The sequence below is a fragment of a genome, unplaced genomic scaffold, assembly GCF_019419815.1.
Source record: "Pyrus x bretschneideri cultivar Hongxiangsu unplaced genomic scaffold, Pyrus_bretschneideri_v1 Contig39, whole genome shotgun sequence".
Lineage (NCBI taxonomy): Eukaryota > Viridiplantae > Streptophyta > Magnoliopsida > Rosales > Rosaceae > Pyrus > Pyrus x bretschneideri.
The window spans coordinates 2,752,883-2,772,667 of record NW_025999712.1 but is presented as its reverse complement, the minus strand read 5'-3'; the positions used below and the strand labels follow the sequence as shown (position 1 = coordinate 2,772,667).

At 35.7% G+C, this 19,785-nt stretch overlaps 2 protein-coding genes and 2 pseudogenes across 2 annotated transcripts; all 4 read left to right on the top strand.

The window, feature by feature from the left end:
* The first annotated feature begins 1,364 nt into the window (after nt 1–1,364).
* Nucleotides 1,365–9,611, top strand: LOC108866807 (annotated as a pseudogene).
* On the top strand, nt 9,502–11,256 carry LOC103941696 (cytochrome P450 736A117-like). The gene is made up of 2 exons (XM_009351897.3): nt 9,502–10,439; nt 10,555–11,256. Exons 1-2 carry the CDS (start codon nt 9,531–9,533, stop codon nt 11,167–11,169), a joined length of 1,524 nt encoding a protein of 507 aa, XP_009350172.3. The 5' UTR covers nt 9,502–9,530; the 3' UTR covers nt 11,170–11,256.
* A 150-nt stretch (nt 11,257–11,406) lies between these two features.
* On the top strand, nt 11,407–12,991 carry LOC125468522 (annotated as a pseudogene).
* A 2,176-nt stretch (nt 12,992–15,167) lies between these two features.
* On the top strand, nt 15,168–17,752 carry LOC103941703 (cytochrome P450 736A117-like). Its single transcript, XM_048564347.1, has 3 exons — nt 15,168–15,206; nt 15,958–16,926; nt 17,050–17,752. The coding sequence occupies exons 1-3, from the start codon at nt 15,168–15,170 to the stop codon at nt 17,662–17,664; spliced, it is 1,623 nt and encodes a 540-aa protein (XP_048420304.1). The 3' UTR covers nt 17,665–17,752.
* Nucleotides 17,753–19,785: the final 2,033 nt, after the last annotated feature.

The window sequence follows — 19,785 nt, the reverse complement described above, 5'->3', positions numbered from 1 at the left end:
TTTCGTTTAACGTTGGTACGTTTTCATTTAATGTTGGTACGTTTCCATTTGGTGTGGGTGTACATTTAAATTTGAAAAGTTTAAAATTTTAGACTTATATATAGTTGAAATTATTTTAAAAAATATAGCAAATATTTAAATGTAAATTAATTTTAATTAATCTGAAATGTTTCAAGTCTGAGTATTTTAATCAAATGTTTTAAAACTTCATCAAAAACTCAAAAAGCATAAATATTTAATCTATAAAAATCTAAAATAAGACATCTAATTCTAATTTTCGGAAGAAAAATTTGAGTCCGTTAAGTTTTATGTGGCTCCCCATATTGGCTGTCTTTTCATTCAAAGCTGCATATTATGTGACCATCTCTTACACGTGGCCTAAGTGAGACCAAGAACTTTTATGTTTTGGCTCGTCGTATGTACCATGAAGCAATTTGTATGAACAAGAATAAGCTTACAGATATCGTTTGAAAACTTCCAAATATATATATGTAAGCTTCTTTAGCAATTTGGTTTTTTTTTTTTTTTGTCCTTGTAGAATCATGGGTGATTTTTATAAAGAAAGTTGAACTATGAAATTAATTGGTAATATTGAAAGTAGCTTAACTTATTTATAAGTTCATGTAAGTTTAAGGTTTCTTCTTCTATTAACGTGAGATTCATTCTCAACGTGTGTGAGGATGTTTCTCCTTCTATAAATGTGAAATTCATTCTCAATGTATACAAGGATGTGAAGGTAAAAAAGTTCCACCTAATAAAAGAAGACTAATTTATTTATAAGCCCATAAAGTCCCTCATCTAATCAAGGTGAGAATCATGGGTGATTTTTATAAAAAAAGTTGAGTTATGAAATTAATTGAGAATATTAAGAGTAGCTTAACTTATTTATAAGTCCACGCAAGTTCAAAGTTTCTTCTTCTATTAATGTGAGATTCATTCTCAACGTGTGTGAGGATATGAAGGTAAAAAAGTTCAACCTAATAAAAGGAGATTAATTTATTTATAAGCCCATAATGTCCCTCATCTGATTAATGTGAAATTCATTCTCAACGCGTATTAAAATTTTGATCAAATTCTCTCGAAATTTCATGGGAATATGTGAGATTTGTGGATACTTAAAATACACTACAAAATCTTTCTAATTCCCTCTAATTTCTTAATTTTTTTTCAAATTCTTTAAAATCAATGACAAAAAAAAATTCTTTAAAATCAAATTCTAATTGAATACACCTGGAATATTATAAACTTCTTTAAAATTCTAATTGAATATACCTGGAATATTTTAATTAACTATATTAAAATTTTAATTGAATACAAATTGAATTTTAAATAATCACTTAAAATCCTAATTAAATACCCCTAGATTTCATTAAAGGAATTAAAATCCCTTAAAATCTTAATTGAATACTTCTCTCTTAGATTTTGCTTCATTTGAAATTTACAACTCTAATTGGGGTTGGACTTTCGGAATATCTTCCGTTTCCCTTTTTTCGTGTTGAATTTCAATGAATTTTTGTCATATTTTGGGAAATTTCCTTTAGATTTGGGAAAGTTTCATCTTGTCATTGGTTTCTTTGATCTTTGAAGGTTTTTTTTTTAATTTTTTTTTTATTAGTTTTATTTCCTGATATGATGCTGATTTGAATCTTTGAAGCATAATAGTTTGTGTGAATTCATTGATTTTGATGTTGAAAGAAATCTTAGAAGGATTTTTAACATACTTATGCTGCTTTTTTGGTAAGAGGAAATTTGTACTTCTGATATGGTAGATACATACTTATGCTGGCATTCAATTAACATAATCATATTATTTGCTGTTTGTTTGTGTACAATGTGAAAAATATGTTTAGGTTTCGATCTGACCGATACATACATATGCAGGCTCTTTATATAAAAAGATATTTTTTAAAAAAAATAGAGATTAGATATAGAGCTCACTCCACATCGAATTTCAAATCGTATATTTTGTTAGTCTCGATATACCATGTTGTTGTATGAAATTTCTTTGTTGTGATTGTTCAAGTCCATTTTTTACTAATTTTTATTATCCTGCTTCTTAGTCTGACACTACATTAAACGCTTTACTAAATCAATCCAGTTTAACTTAAACAATTTAGTTTCTAAAGTTAATCTATTCTAAAATAATTCGGTATAGCAAACGCATCCTGATAGATCTATCAGCGCCTAATACCACCCAAAAAGCTCAGAAATATGGATATGTTTAAGAAAAAATTGAGTCCTTTAAGTTTTATGTGGCTCCCCAAATTGGTCGTCTTTTCAATCAAAGCTGCAGATTATGTGACCATCTCCTCTTACACGTGGCCTTTTTGAGACCAAAAACTTTTATGTTTTAGCTCGTCATATGTACAAGAAACAATTTGTATGAACAAGAAAAAGCTTACAGATATCGTTTGAAAACTTCCAAAAATATATGTCAGCTTCAGCAATTAGTTTTTTTTTTTTCCTTATAGAATCATGGGTGATTTTTAGAAAGAAAGTTGAATCATGAAATTAATTGGTAATATTGTGAGTAGCTTAACTTATTTATAATTCATGCAAATTTAAGGTTTTTTCTTCTATTAATGTGGAATTCATTCTCAACGTGTGTAATAATATGAAGGTAAAAAAGTTCAACCCAATAAAAAGAGATCAATTTATTTATAAGCCCTAAACTCCCTCATTTGATCAAGGTGAGATTCATTGTACGAGGATATGAAGGTAAAATAATTCAACAACTGTGAAATGAGAAACCTTGCAAAGACTTATAAAAGGTTGGGCTACTTCTCATATTACCAATTTGTTTTATGATGGAACCTTAACTTTTTTCACAGTATCAGAGTAAGTTGCCCTATGTGTAAAGTTCAACAACCACACATGTTTTACGTCACTGAATTCGTGTTAGCACGTACTTGACTTGAAAATTTGTCATATATAAAAAAGAATGGAAAAATATGAAGGTAAAAGAGTCACATGCTCACTCTTTACATTGTATACTGGGATGACCCTACCTTTTATAAACACAAAAACGAAGACCACACGACATACATTTTCTTTTCCTAGATAGGGTAGAGGAAGAACTACGATGCTGGTGAGTGAAACCTCTTTTTTGCAACCTTTGGCCTTCACTCTGCTGGCCATTTTCCTCATCCTCCTATACAGATGGTACTCCTCCTCTACAACCACCAACAAAACCCCTTCACCACCTTCTCCACCGAAGCTCCCAATCATTGGGAACTTGCACCAAGTAGGGTTGCACCCTCATCGCTCGTTTCAAGCCTTATCTCAACGCCATGGGCCCCCTCATGCTTCTTCACTTAGGAAGTGTCCCAGTCCTAGTTGTATCCTCAGCTGAGGCTGCCCGTGAGATCATGAAAGCCCATGACCTCACATTTTCTAACCGTCCCAAGTCCACCATCGTTGAGAAGCTTCTGTACAACTACAACCACGTTACATTTGCTCCTTATGGTGAGTACTGGAAGCAGGTAAAAAGTATATGCGTCTTAAATCTTTTGACCAACAAAAGAGTTCGGTCTTTTCGATCAGTGAGAGAAGAGGAAACCATATTCATGATCAGAAATATAAAGCAATCGTCATCATCACTTGATGACAAGATGGTGGAGAAGGTGGGAGGAGATGATGACAAGAATGATTTTGTCGATGTTTTGCTTGCAGTTCAGAAAGAAAACTTGTCTGGTATTCCTATTGATACAGTTACTATAAAAGCTCTCATCCTGGTAACCCTCTCTCTCTCTCTCTCTCTCTCTCTCTCTCTCTCTCTACCTACTTTATAAGTTAGAGGCTAATGTCTTAGTCAACACATTTCATTCTTGTAGGATATGTTTGCTGCTGGTACGGATACATCCTTTGCATTCCTAGAGTGGGCAATGACTGAGCTTTTAAGGCATCCAAGGGTAATGAACAAATTGCAGAAAGAAGTAAGGGGAATAGTCGGAAGCAAAACAGACGTACTCACGGAGGATGATTTGGTCGAAATGCACTACTTGAAGGCGGTGATAAAGGAAACTCTTCGATTACATACACCACTTCCATTACTAGTGCCCAGGTTGTCGACCCAAGACGTGGAAATAAATGGTTACAACATCAAGGCCAAGACACAAGTCATCATCAACGCATGGCACATTGGAAGGGATCCCAAGGTCTATGACGTTGGTATGTTTTCATTTAATGCTGCTACGTTTTAATTTGATGTGAGTGTACATTTAGATTTGAAAAGTTTGAATTTTAAACTTAAATATAGTTGAAATTATTTAAAATATATAGTAGATATTTAAATATAAATTAATTTTAATTAATCTGAAGTAGTTCAAGTTTGAGTATCTTCATTAAATGTTTCAAAGTTTAATTAAAAACTCAAAAAAAATATTTAGTCTATCAAAATCTAAAATGAAACATCTAATTCTAATTTTCTCAAGAAAAAATTGAGTCCGTTAAGTTTTATGTGGCTCCCCATATTGGCTGTCTTTTCATTCAATGCTGCATATTATGTGACCACCTCTTACACGTGGCCTATTTGAGACCAAGAACTTTTATGTTTTAAATCGTCGTATGTACTATGAAGCAATTTGTATGAACAAGAATAGGCTTACATATCGTTTGAAAACTTCCAAATATATATGTCAGCTTCTTTAGCAATTAGTTTATTTTTATTTTTATTTTTTTTTCTCCTCATAGAACGAATCATGGGTGATCTTTATAAAATAAAAATAAAAAAATAAAATTTCACTATAAAATTAATTAATAATATTAAAAGTAACTTAACTTATTTATAAGTCCACGCTAGTCTAAGGTTTCTCCTTTTATTAACGTGAGACTCGTTCTCAACGTGCGTAAGATTGTTTCTCCTTCTATTAACGTGAAATTCATTCTCAACATATGTAAGGATGTGAAGGTAAAAATGTTCCACCCAATAAAAGAGACTAATTTATTTCTAAGTCTATAAAGTCCCTCATCTGATCAAGGTGAGAATCATGGGTGATTTTTATAAAGAAAGTTGAATTATGAAATTAATTGATAATATTAAGAGTAGCTTAACTTATTTATAAGTCCACGCAAGTTCAAGGTTTCTTCTTCTATTAACGTGGGATTCATTCTCAATGTGTGTGAGGATGTAAAGGTAAAAAAGTTCAACCCAATAAAAGGAGATCAATTTATTTATAAGCCCATCCTTATTTGATAAAGGTGAGATTCGTGTTAAAAATTTGATCAAATTCTCTTGAAATTTTATGGGAATATATGAGATTTGTGGATACTTAAAATACACTACAAAATCTCTCTAATTCCCTCTAATTTCTTAATTTTTTCAAATTCTTTAAAATCAATGACAAAAAAAAAAAAATTCTTTAAAATCAAATTCTAATTGAATACACCTGAAATATTATAAACTTCTTTAAAATTCTAATTGAATATACCTGAAATATTTTAATTAACCATATTAAAATTATAACTGAATACACATTGAATTTTAAAGAATCACTTAAAATTCTGATTAAATATCTCTAAATTTCATTAAAAGAATTAAAATCCCTTAAAATCCTAATTGAATACTTCTCTCTTAGATTTTGCTTCATTTGAAATTTACAACTGTCATTGGGGTTGGGTTTTCGGAATATCTTCCATTTCCTTTTTTTCGTGTTGAATTTCAGTGAAATTCCGACATATTTTGGGAAATTTCCTTCAGATTTGGGAAATTTTCATCTTGTCATTGATTTCTTTGATCTTTCAAGGTTTTTTATTTTTTATTTTTAATTATTTTTATTTCCTGATATGATGCTGATTTGAATCTTTGAAGCATAATAGTTTGTGTGAATTCATTGATTTTGATGTTGAAATAAATCTTTGAAGGATTTTTAACATACTTATGTTGCTTTTTTGGTAAGAGCAAATTTGTAATTCTGATCTGATAGATACATACTTATGCTAGCATTCAATTAACATAATCATATTATTTGCTGTGTGTTTGTCTACAATGTGAAAAATATATTTAGGTTTCGATTTGATCAATACATACATATGCAGGTTCTTTATACAAAAAGATTTTTTTTTTATTTTTTAAATAGAGATTAGATGTGGAGCCTACTCCACATCGAATTTCGAATCGTATATTTTGTTAGTCTCGATATACCATGTTGTTATATGAAATTCCTTTGTTGTGATTGGTCAAGTCCATTTTTTACTAATTTTTATTATCCTGCTTCTTAGTCTGACACTGCATCAAACGCTTTACTAAATTAATTCAGCTTAATTTAGACAATTTAGTTCCTGAAGTTAATCTATTCTAAAATAATTCGGTTTAACAAACTGTTGATCCTAAAAACTACCAGGCCTACGTGGCGCGCATGCTGAGTAATTAATAAGCTAGTTACGTCCTTCAATTGTATGCGGGGGGTGCCAACTCGTCGGCTAAGCTCGACTGATGAGTAAAATGTGTTGATGTTTCATTGAGCGTGCTGCTGACTTCTTGATCTTGCGATTGCAACCGAGGAAGGAATACGCCTCGGCCTTCGAGTTCTAGAGCTTGAAGAGAAGGCGGCTAGTTCTGCGAAGTTCAATATCAAATTCGGCTTTCAATGTGCCGAATGTAGTAATCTGTAACACCTCACTTTGCCGAGATGGCTGATGAGATGACATCTGCCAATAAGGATTCGAAAATCCTTCTCGACCGAGACTTGGATAGATAACCAGTCGATCTCGACGTAATGTTGTTTATCCAAACTGAAGGTGCTACAGGAACGGCTGATTCTGCGGCAACAATGTTGTTTATCTAAAACTGAAGATGCCACCGGTTGCATGCACGGTGCTGTTTATACAAACTGAAGATGTCACCGGTTGCCTTCACAGTGCTGTTTATCCAAACTGAAAGTGTGTTGGCGGAAAAAGAAAATAAAAAAATCTCAAGACGTTTGAGAGGTTTGCACAGGGTATTTTGTGTGTTGACTTGAAGAGGTCCTTCTCGTTGCTACTGCCTTTGTATTTATAAGGCTGATGTACTTGCTTGGCACGGCCAGATAATTTTGTAGTCCAATTGCAACTCTATTTCGCAAAATCGAAATTAATCCGCGTCAGAGACCAAGGCATATCCTTTATATAGATGTTCGTGATTTTCCAAACCTCATAAAAGCCTATCCAAATAAAAAGTTCTTATCATCACATCCTAGCCTACCTAGGCTTGTCATCATTATCCAAGACCATTATTTTCTTTTTAATTAGCCCCAGATCTTACTGAGTGCAGCCATGCATGCCACATGCTTTCTTCTAACTTAGAGAAACTCTAGCATGAGAGCCCTCCCCTCAGGCTATTCACTATTTAATCCACCCAGTGAACAGTAACTGCCCTTAATGAACAGTAGCTGTCTTTTGCATCTTCAACGTTGCACTTGAATAGTCCTGGCAATAGACAATAAAATATTAGTTTTTTTTTAAATAATACAAAATAATTTGATTTATAATATCGGATAGGATTTTTAATCGATCTCATTATACCATTTTCTATTAAAAAATTATTTTTATTATTTTTACTTTTTCTTTTCACAAGGTGCAGCACACCATTCCAAAATCTTTTTTTTTTATTTTTTTTTTCTTCTTTTCACATGGTGCCGATGCACCATTATTTTTCTTCTTCTTTTCACATCCAAAAGCAACCAAACCCGGTCAGTTTTTGTTTCCCCAGAAATGCAGAGGGAGAGAAAGAGGATGACAACAAATCAAAACCCCCCTATGATTCGACCTCTCCCACTCCGATTCCTTGTGGGTTTTTTCCTACTTCCCTCACAACCCCGCCGATCGATCTGCTCCCGGCGAAAAATCAGCCGCCGCCACTGCCATGTTTCTGTTCGACTGGTTCTATGGCGTCCTCACCTTCCTCGGGTTGTGGCAGGAGGCCAAGATTCTGTTTCTGGGCCTCGACAATTCCGGCAAGACGACCCTCATCCACATGCTGAAGGACGAGGTTTGACTCTCTTTCTCTCCCTCCTCGAATCGAATAGTACCCGGAAGAGTTCGAGAAATGCAGAGGAGATGATGGCTGACGTCAGCCTTGCGTCACATGCCCTTCGGGCTGGCAACTCATACCAGGCCTCTCCCTCGGACCCGCTTGGGCTCCATCGCCAGCACACAATGGACCAAGTTGCTCGGGCTTCTGGCACTGTTTGAGAGCCAGTCCACCCGGCTATTGCCCACGGTGGAACTGCTCTTACACGCAATCCATGCAAATTTTATCACCCATTTACTGGAATATGCCGTTGCATGCAGCCTCCTTCATTATCTGATTAGTCGCCAAACTTGATAATCATCCTGCCATACCCTAACTCCTTTCATGACAGTCATGCTATCTTTCCACGAAATTGCAGCAGTATTAAACCACATGGTATTGTATCATAATGACTTTATCACCCAAATGTGTTTTCGATAATTCAACATATTATTAAGAGATAATTATTATGATAAAAATCATAATATTATTCCATAATAATAATTAAAATTATCTTGACGTAGTCACCTAATGGTTTAGAATTTCGTTCACTTAACAATTTCGATCGTTCGGACCAATTGTGTAATTTTGGATCCGCACACAAATGCATCCTAATAGATCTATCGGTGCCTAGCACCACCCAAAAAGCTCAAAAATATGGATATGTTTGAGAAAAAATTGAGTCCGTTAAGTTTTATGTGGCTCCCCAAATTCGTCGTCTTTTCAATCAAAGCTGCAGATAATGTGACCATCTCCTCTTACACGTGGTCTATTTGAGACCAAAACTTTTATGTTTTAGCTCGTCATATGTACATGAAGCAATATGTATGAACAAGAAAAAGCTTACAGATATCGTTTCAAAACTTCCAAATATATATGTAAGCTTCTTTAGCAATTAGTTTTTTTTTCTTTTCCTTATAGAGTCATGGGTGATTTTTATGAAGAAAGTTGAACCATGAAATTAATATTGGTAATATTAAGAATAGCTTAACTTATTTATAAATTCATGCAAGTTTAAGGTTTCTTCTTCTATGAACGTGAGATTTATTCTTAACGTATGTGAGGATGTAAAGGTAAAAATGTTTAACCCAATAAAAAGAGATCAATTTATTTATAAGCCCATAAAGTCCCTCATCTGATCAAGATGAGATTCATTCTCAACGCGTGTGAGGATCTGAAGGTAAAATAATTCAACAACTATGAAAAGAGAAACCTTGCAAGGACTTATAAGAGATTGGGTTACTTCTTATATTACCAATTGGTTTTATGGTGGAACCTTAACTTTCTTTATAGTATCAGAGTAAGTTGCCTCATGTGTAAAGTCCAACAGCCACACATGCTCTACGTCACTTAATTCGTGTCAGCACGAACTTAACTTGAAAATTCGTCACAGATAAAAGAAAATGGAAAGATACGAAGGTAAAGGAGTATCACATGCTCGCTCTATACATTGTATACAGGGATGACCCTACCTTCTATAAACACAGAAACGAAGACCACACGACGTACATTTTCTTTTCCTGGATAGGGTAGAGGAAGAACTATGATGCTGGTGAGTGAAACCTCTGTTTTGCAACCTTTGGCCTTCACTCTGCTAGCCATTTTCCTCATTCTCCTATACAGATGGTACTCCTCCGCTACAACCACCAACAAAACCCCTTCACCACCTTCTCCACCGAAGCTCCCAATCATTGGGAACTTGCACCAAGTAGGGTTGCACCCTCATCGCTCTTTTCAAGCCTTGTCTCAACGCCATGGCCCCCTCATGCTTCTTCACTTTGGAAGTGTCCCAGTCCTAGTTGTATCCTCAGCTGAGGCTGCCCGTGAGATCATGAAAGCCCATGACATCACATTTTCTAACCGTCCCAAGTCCATCATCGTTGAGAAGCTTCTGTACAACTACAACGACGTTACATTTGCTCCTTATGGTGAGTACTGGAGGCAGGTAAAAAGTATATGCGTCTTAAATCTTTTGACCAACAAAAGAGTTCGGTCTTTTCGCTCGGTGAGAGAAGAGGAAACCATATCCATGATCAGAAATATAAAGCAATCGTCATCATCACTTCAGAATTTAAGCGAAATGTTTGTCAGGCTTACTAATGATGTCGTATGTAGAGTGGCTCTGGGAAGGACGCACAATGGTGGAGAAGGTGGGAGGATGTTTACGGAGCTTTTGGGGGAGTTTATAGAATTATTGGGAATTATCGACATCGGGGACTATATCCCGTGGCTTTCTTGGTTGCGCCATGTAAATGGTTTGGTGGCCAAGGTAGACAAGGTAGCTAAGCAGTTTGATGACTTCGTAGTTGGAGTTATTCAAGAGCATATGAGATGTAGTTCAAAGAGTGAAGATGATGAGAAGAATGATTTTGTCGACGTTTTGCTTGCAGTTCAGAAAGAAAACTTGTCTGGTATTCCTATTGATACAGTTACTATAAAAGCTCTCATCCTGGTAACCCTCTCTCTCTCTCTCTCTCTCTCTCTCTCTCTCTCTCTCTCTCTCTCTCTCTCTACCTACTTTATAAGTTAGAGGCTAATGTCTTAGTCAACACATTTCATTCTTGTAGGATATGTTTGCTGCTGGTACGGATACATCCTTTGCATTCCTAGAGTGGGCAATGACTGAGCTTTTAAGGCATCCAAGGGTCATGAACAAATTGCAGAAAGAAGTAAGGGGAATAGTCGGAAGCAAAACAGACGTACTCACGGAGGATGATTTGGTCGAAATGCACTACTTGAAGGCGGTGATAAAGGAAACTCTTCGATTACATCCACCACTTCCATTACTAGTGCCCAGGTTGTCGACCCAAGACGTGGAAATAAATGGTTACAACATCAAAGCCAAGACACAAGTCATCATCAACGCATGGCACATTGGAAGGGATCCCAAGGTCTATGACAAACCAGAAGATTTCGAGCCAGAAAGGTTCTTGAATAGCGAGATAAATTATAAAGGGACTGACTTTCAGTTGATTCCCTTCGGAGCTGGTAGGAGGATGTGCCCTGGAATTCAGTTTGCCATGGCAATTAATGAGATTGCCTTGGCAAGTGTTGTGCACAAGTACGATTGGGAATTGCCTAGCGGAGCAAGTGTGGAGGATTTAGACATGACTGAATCTACTGGTTTAACCGTACATTTAAAAAATCCTCTCAAAGCTGTTGCTATTCCATATTCATCTTGAAAGATGGATATAAGAAAATGAAATTCATAGTCCTCCGTATATGTTTGTTATCAAAATAAAATTGGCGATCCTCAAGTTTAACTACCAGATATTCTGGGTTGTTCTGAAATTTTTGTACTTTGGGTGTTGAAGTTGTGCTGTGTGAATCCACTTATGTGTTGTTAGTTTACAGTCGTTGCGAAATGGGGCTCCGTGGGTTGCACGCTATGTATTTGGTTGAATGCCTGACTCAATGTGTGATCTTAGGCACCTTCAGTAATGCTTTGTCAATATGTTTAACAGTATTAGAAGCAATGCTTAGCTTTAGTGTAAGAGTTTCTGGGTCTTCCTCTTAGTAGTGCAGGTTCATGGTGTATGGTAAAGCGCAATCGGAGTGCCGTGGTTGTCATGGACGAATCCATCTTTGGCTCAAGACGAGCATTTTTTCACTTGTAGTTATGGGTGCGAGGACAGCTCTTTGGGTTTTGAAATAGCTAGTAATGGTGAAATGTTGAATTCTCATATCAACACTCACTGCCATATTTCCCATTTGAATCTAGGAGAAACCAGACTAGTTTGATTTTGAATTGCGGATTTATTATTTCCTTCATGAGGTCAGGTTGAAACCCAACTCTTCAAATACACAATGGTGTTTTCCTTATTCATTGTTTCCTGTGTTAAATGCCGAACCACATTACAGGTATGCTGTGGTTTTGCAGGCTTGTTTATCAGAGTACATTTAGACCATTATTTGGAATGAATTCCTTCTAGACTGCACATCTTTATTTCTGTTTAACTACGTATGCAATGAACATATGTCTTTGTTTATTGGAATTACAAGCGACTCGGTGAATTTTCAGGTATTTAATGTTATTCGAAAGCAAGACTGGTACAAACCGGATGTCTATCTGTATAAGGACTTAATTATTGCATTAGCAAGATCTAAGAAAATGCAGGATGTTATGCGACGGAAGTTATCAGGGGTTTTTCCTTCATGAAAAAGGAGGATCTGTTTCCTGATTCTCAAACATATACGGAAGTTATCAGGGGTTTTTTGAACTCTGGTTGTCCTGCAGATGCAATGAACATCTGTGAGGACATGAAGCAGTCTCCAGATCCGCCGGAGGAGCTGCCATTCCGGATTTTGTTGAAGGGACTTCTGCCACACCCCCTTTGTAGAAACAGAGTCGAGCAAGACTTTGAGGAGCTGTTTCCCGAACAGCATGTGTACGATCCTCCGGAAGAGATATTTGGCATGCGCAGCTGAGGTCTGCATTCTATGCTTTTCTCCTACTTCAATCTGTTGTAGAATTTAGCATGCGCTTCTCGCCACACAGATGTTATATTGATTTCATCGGGCTTCAATCTCTCTCTTCATTGGAGGGGTTCGTTGTATCCCAACTGATTATAGGGTCATGGATTGCCTGCTAGTCGGCCAACATATAAACAATCGACAACGGACCTGTCTTGCTGGAGATGGTCTTCGTTTGGTGCTTTCTGCCGTGTCGTGAAATCGGAGTCCTAGCAGTTGAAGGAAAAGAAGACGAACAAGTTTGCCTTGGATTTGGGTGTCCTAGCTTTCTGATTTCTAAATTCATTTGGGTTTTCTCGTCTTTCATGTCGATCTCTGTTGAATTGTTGTTGGGTTAATTTTCATTTGATGGGTTAGTGTATTGGATTGCCATCTTAAACCCTAGATTTTGCTTCATTTGAAATTTACAACTCTAATTGGGGTTGGATTTTCGGAATATCTTCCATTTCTGTTTTTTTGCGCTGAATTTCAGTAATTTTCCTTCATATTTTGGGAAATTTCCTTGAGATTTGGGAAATTTTCATCTTGTCATTTGTTTCTTTGATCTTTGAAGGGTTTTTTTTTTTTTTTTTTTTTTTCCTGATATGAATTTTTGAAGCATAAAAGTCTCTGTGAATTCATTGATTTTGATGTTGAAATAAATCTTTGAAGTATTTTTTCTGATAACATATCTATGCTGGTTATATGGTAAAAGCAAATTCGTAATTCTGATCTGGTCGATACATACTTATGCTGGCATTCAATTAACATAATCATATTATTTGCTGTGTGTTTGTGTACAATGTGAAGAATATATTTAGGTTTTGATCTTACTGATTCAACAAATGCATCCTAATAGATTTATCCGTGCCTAGTACCATCCAAAAAGCTCAGAAATATGGATACGCTGAAGAAAAAATTGAGTCCGTTAAGTTTTATATGGGGAGGAGAATTCTCTACTCTTCTATTCTCTTCCCCTTCTATCCTCTTATCTCACACATTAATTTTTATCTTATTATTTTTATAAAAAAATTAATATAAGATGTTGACGTACTTAATCATAACCGTTCCAATAAAAGAGCATGGAAGAGTAAAGAGATTAGGATGATAGAGAATCATCCTCTTTTACGTGTGCCTCTCCATATTGGCTGTCTTTTCAATCAAAGCTCAGATTACGTGGACCATCTCCTCTTACACGTGGCCTATTTGAGACCAAGAACTTTTATGTTTTAGCTTGTCATATGTACCACGAAGCAATTTGTATGAACAAGAAGACTTCCAAATATGTATGTAATGTTGTAAAAGTAGTGGGATGAAAGCCCACATGAGAAGACTTTAGGATAGTAATGTATTTGTTTTTATCTTAAGTTTTGAAAAATGCTAGCGTAGTAGTTTGTTATTATGCGAAGATTTTCAAAGAAGCAATCACTTTATATTGTACTTTGTCGTAGATGTAACCTTATATAAAGAGTATTTCGTGTGTAATTGCAACACACAGCTAAGAAAAGAAGCAAGGCAATAATATCAGTATCCCTCATTTCCTCATTCCTGCAATCTTTTGTGTTATAGTTACGAAACTAAATAGTGCGATATCTAGCATAGGGATAGGCAAAATACCCTTGGGTTTAAGTAACCGCAGTTGCCTGCCTATTTAAAATTCACGGTTACGGTTATGAGTAACTATTTAGACAAACAAACGGTTATGGGTATAACCGTTTATCTGTGAAATTTAAATGGACGATTATGGGTATCACCCGTGGTTATAACGGATATCAATCGGTTATGGTTAATACTCGCAGTTATAACGAGTATCTATTTACTTATTTATTTTTGTTTTTTACTTTGAAGTTTATTTTTTTTATTTTTTTTTTACTGAGGATAGTGTGCATAATGAGCCTCGATAAAAACCTTACCGGGGATTTCAACCTATTATTGGTGATTCTAATTCAATTTATGCATATGGGTGTGTGAAAAATCATGAAATGTAAACATTCTGTTTATGCATATTGATGAATGGTGATACTAACTCAATTGATTTGGTACTCCGTTTTTGTTTGCTTTTGTTTGCCTTTCTTTTTTCATTTTTTTCTGATAACTAAGTGTACAATGTAAACCTTCTGCAGTCACTTACCTCTGTTAGATTCATGCCAATTGATGTCGATGTTCCTTAATGGGATACTAATTCAATTTATACATTCAATTTATACATTTCTTTTATAGGCCTCTTTTGGCGACAACGAGTCGATGAGACTTTGTGATTGAATGTGCTAAAACATTAGTATTCGAAAGTGTTTAGTTTCGGAATATTTTGGAGCTTTGAATCATCTAGTATTCAAGATAATGACTACTTTTTGTTTTTAGAAGCTTGTAATCATATAGATTATAATTAAAGACCTACTTAGGTGTAGTAGAAAAATATCGTTCATAAACTATTATTTCAATTATTGGAATTGTATGAGAACTTAAATGATTAAAATAGGGAAATGCATGCTAAAATGGACTTATAACGGTGTTTAATTGCCAGAAATCGAAAATTATGACAAAATTTTCTTTTGTAATTTTCAAGTTGTTAGGAAAAAAAAAACCATGTGGGCGGGTGAAAAAATGTGTAAATGGGGAAAAAAAAGGATAAATTCAAAATTGAGTAAATGGTTATGGTTAAATGGGTAAACGGTTATGATTAAATGGTTACACGGTTATGGGTATGCTTAATCGTTTATAAACGGTTATGGGTATGGGTATAACCATTTATGCAATTATCCAACAGGTAAACAGTTATGCAGGTATAAACATAAACAATTATGGGTAAATAACCGCGGTACCTGCCCGTCATAACCGTTGCATATCCCAAATCTAGCACCCACTTCTCTTCTGTCCCTGGTAAATGTTATGTCTCTAACTTTTCCCTATTTATAACATGTAAGCTTCTTTAGCAATTAGTATTTGTTTTTGCCTTATAGAATCATGGGTGATTTTTATAAAGAAAGTTGAAGTTTCACTATGAAATTATTTGGTAATATTGGGAATAACTTGATTTATTTATAAGTCTACGCATGTTCAAAGTTTCTTCTTCTATTAACATGGGATTCATTCTGAACTGTGTGAAGATGTGAAGGTAAAAAAGTTTCATCCAATAAAAGGAGACCAATTTATTTATAAGCCCATAAAGTCTCTCATCTGATCAAGGTGAGATTCGTTCTCAACACATGTGAGGATATAAAAGTAAAATAATCCAACAGCGATGAAAGGAGAAACCTTGCAAGGACTTATAAAACATTGATATTGCCAATTGGTTTTATGGTAGAACCTCAACTTTCTTCATGGTATCAGAGTAGATTGCCCCATGTGTAAAGCCCAATAGCCACATATGCTCCACGTCACTTAATTCGTGTTAGCACGTAGTTGGCTTCAAAATTCAGAACACATGAGAAATAATGAAAGGATATGAAGCTAAAAGAGTGCCACGTCCTCACCCTTTACATTGTATACTGGGATGAACTTACCTTATATAAACACAGAAACGAAGACCGCACAACACACATTTTCTTTTCCAAGATAGGGAAGAAGTAAGAACTATGATGCTGGTGAGTGAAACCTCCTCTTTTTTGCAACCTTTGTTCTTCACTCCGCTGGCCATTTTCCTCATCCTCCTTTACAGATGGTACTCCTCCGCTACAACCACCAACAAGACCCCTTCACCACCTTCCCCACCAAAGCTCCCAATCATTGGGAACTTGCACCAAGTAGGGTTGTACCCTTACCGCTCCTTTCAAGCCTTATCTCAACGCCATGGCCCTCTCATGCTTCTCCACTTTGGAAGAGTCCCAGTCCTAGTTGTATCTTCAGCTGAGGCTGCCCGTGAGATCATGAAAACCCATGACCACACATTTTCTAATCGTCCCAAGTCCACCATCGTTGAGAAGCTTCTGTACAACCACAAAGACGTTGCATTTGCTCCTTATGGTGCGTACTGGAGGCAGGTAAAAAGTATATGCGTCTTAAATCTTTTGACCAACAAAAGAGTTCGGTCTTTTCGCTCAGTGAGAGAAGAGGAAACCAAATCCATGATCAGCAAGATAAAGCATTCGTCATCATCGCTTCTGAATTTAAGCGAAATGTTTGTAAGGCTTGCTAATGATGTGGTATGTAGAGTGGCGCTGGGGAGGACGCACAATGGTGGAGAAGATGGGAGGATGTTTACAGAGCTTTTAAGGGAGTCCATAGAATTATTGGGAATTATCGACATCGGGGACTATATCCCGTGGCTTTCTTGGTTGCGCCATGTCAATGGTTTGGTGGCCAAGGTAGACAAGGTGGCTAAGCAGTTTGATGACTTTATAGGTGGAGTTATTCAAGAGCATATGAACTGTAGTTCAAAGAGTGAAGATGATGACCGGAATGATTTTGTCAAAGTTTTGCTTGCAGTTCAGAAAGAAAACTTGGCTGGTTTTCCTATTGATATAGCTACTGTAAAAGCTCTCATCTTGGTAACCCTCTCTCTCTTTCTCTCTCTCTCTCTCTCTCTCTCTCTCTCTCTCTCTCTCTCTCTCTCTCTCTCAACTTTAGAAGTTAGAGGCTTATGTCTTAATGAACACATTTCATTCTTGTAGGATATGTTTGCTGCTGGTACGGATACATCATCTACATTCCTAGAGTGGGCAATGACTGAGCTTTTAAGGCATCCAAGGGTCATGAACAAATTGCAGAAAGAAGTAAGGGGAATAGTCGGAAGCAAAACAGACGTACTCACGGAGGATGATTTGGTCGAAATGCCCTACTTGAAGGCGGTGATAAAGGAAACTCTTCGATTACATCCACCACTTCCATTACTATTGCCCAGGTTGTCGACCCAAGACGTGGAAATAAATGGTTACAACATCAAAGCCAAGACACAAGTCATCATCAACGCATGGCACATTGGAAGGGATCCCAAGGTCTATGACAAACCAGAAGATTTCGAGCCAGAAAGGTTCTTGAATAGCGAGATAGATTATAAGGGGACTAACTTTCAGTTGATTCCGTTCGGAGCTGGTAGGAGGATCTGCCCTGGAATTCATTTTGCCATGGCAATTAATGAGATTGCCTTAGCAAGTGTTGTGTACAATTACGATTGGGAATTGCCTAGCGGAGCAAGTGTGGAGGATTTAGACATGACTGAATCTCCTGGTTTAACCGTACATAGAAAAAATCCTCTCAAAGCTGTTGCTATTCCATATTCATATTGAAAGATGGATATAAGAAAATGAAATTCATAGTCCTCCGTATATGTTTATTTATCAAAATAAAATTAGCGATCCTCAAGTTTAACTACCAGATATTTGATTTAGTTTATAGCTGTGGATTGCGTCAGTCACTTTACCAATGTAGAACGTATATCTTTTAAGAAAAACTAATGAAAAGAGTTTGAAAAGTTTTAGTTTTAATAAAAAATCATGTTATAAGTTTTGTTTAATGATTAGTATAAGACTCATATTAAAGTAGTCCAACTAAAAATGGCTAAACTATAATAAATTATGATTTGTCGATTTTAACCCTAACAGTTTTTAGGTTGAGTTGCAAATTTTCGTCGTTAATGGAGTTCATCATTGTTTTGCAGACCTTCTTCTTTTTCTTTGAAACAAATATATAGATCCTCGTGTTATTTAATTTATATTTTGTATTATTTCATAGTGTATTCGAGATACTGTTTTTCAAATTTTCATCGTTAGTGGAGTTCATCGTTTGTTTCTTCAGAAAATAAATTTGAGATCTGCATGCTATTCAATAATAATGACGTGTCACTGTTTCTGGACTGTAAAAATAAACTGTTTCTAGATTTTAAGTAATATTGTTTCTTAAATCTAAGCCACTGTTTCTGGAATTTAAGTCATTGTTTCTGAATTCAAATGAAATAGACACACTGTATCTTAAACGTAAGCTAGAAAAGAAATAGTGAAATTTACTGTATTTAGATTCAAAGCAAAATATGCATCATGTTTCTTAAATATAATCAACTGATGCATGAAAGAAAAGAAACAATCAAAGGTTAAAACATAGACTGTTTCTGGAATTTGAGTCACTGTTTCTGGAATTTAAGTCACTATTTCTGGATTTTGATTCTTTTCTTTCTAGATATAATGTTTGTTTGTGCACAGACAAAACAAACACTGTATCTGATTTTTTTTTCGATGAATGCTTCATTTTTCAACTTTGATTTGAACTTTAATTTGGTTGTTTTTGAAATGGGGGAAATCGATTTGATAGGAAGACAGTGAGTTATTATTGCGGTTTCATGCTGGGGTGAGGTTGGTGAAAAGTCAAGACATATTAAATCATTTAGGGATATTTACAGAAGTGTAGATTTGTAGTGGGTTAAGCTTGTAAGTTTAACTCGTGAACAATAGTTTTGGATGGTTTTTTATTGAACTTTGAGCCATTTTGGTTAAATAACATTTTGGGATGATTTTTGGTTAAATATTTGTTGTCCCAAGCTGTTTTCATTAAATCTCCCTATCTTTTAATGAAGAGGTTATGGACTTGCACCTAAACCACAACACAAATTCCCCCACATCCTCTGCACCCTCCACCACCGCTGCTTCTCAATTTTGTGAAGAAAACAGCACAATGCTTAACCTTCTTGAACCTCTACCACTGAACATGAAGTCAAGCAATGACTCCATTCCTTCTCGATGGAGGATATAGGAGGAGGAGACGGGGATAGGTTCGACGGAAGCAGATGTTGTGGGTGGGTTCAAAGAAGGCAAAGATTGAAGGAGGAGAGAAGGTGGGTTCGACGAAGGCAAAAGTTGGAGGAGGATAGGGTTAGCCAGATTTGTAACTGAAGAGGTAATAGAGGAAGAAGATGGTGAATAAACACACAAGCACATAAGACGCACAAGTGCAGCAGACACGCAATTTCTCCTCTTTCTTCTTCTTTTTTTTTTTTTTTTTTTTTTTAATTTTTTTTTTTTTTAAACAGGACTATGATGCCGATGAACAAAACATCCTGGTCTTCGCAACCTTTGGCCTTCGCATATATAGCTGCCGATTTTCCTAATCGGAGCATTTGTGTATGTCTGTAATGTTTCTTTTGCGGAACTTAGTTGGTCAATGACTAATAAAATACAGCGTCCTCCCAAACACTATACGAACTAGCCCTCTTTCGAGGGATTCCTACTGGATCCTTTTTGTGAGAATTCCGGAAATCCTCAAATCACATCTATTTTTTATTTAAAATTAAATATAAATAGTATCTGAAAAAAAAAAACTGACCGCACGATATACGATGAACGAATCTGATTAGAGAATTTCCTGAATCCTCATAAAAAGGATAATGATCCTCTCTCCCCTCTTTCCCCAAAATACCA

What these genes read in the sequence shown, in the direction of transcription:
- LOC103941696 (XM_009351897.3), top strand. Translation starts at nt 9,531, where the DNA reads ATGATGCTGGTGAGTGAAACCTCTGTTTTGCAACCTTTGGCCTTCACT. An exon ending in CTATAAAAGCTCTCATCCTG is followed by an intron (nt 10,440 to 10,554) that starts GTAACCCTCTCT and finishes TCATTCTTGTAG; the next exon opens with GATATGTTTGCTGCTGGTAC.
- LOC103941703 (XM_048564347.1), top strand. Translation starts at nt 15,168, where the DNA reads ATGGGTATGGGTATAACCATTTATGCAATTATCCAACAG. An exon ending in TTTATGCAATTATCCAACAG is followed by an intron (nt 15,207 to 15,957) that starts GTAAACAGTTAT and finishes ATATAAACACAG; the next exon opens with AAACGAAGACCGCACAACAC. An exon ending in CTGTAAAAGCTCTCATCTTG is followed by an intron (nt 16,927 to 17,049) that starts GTAACCCTCTCT and finishes TCATTCTTGTAG; the next exon opens with GATATGTTTGCTGCTGGTAC.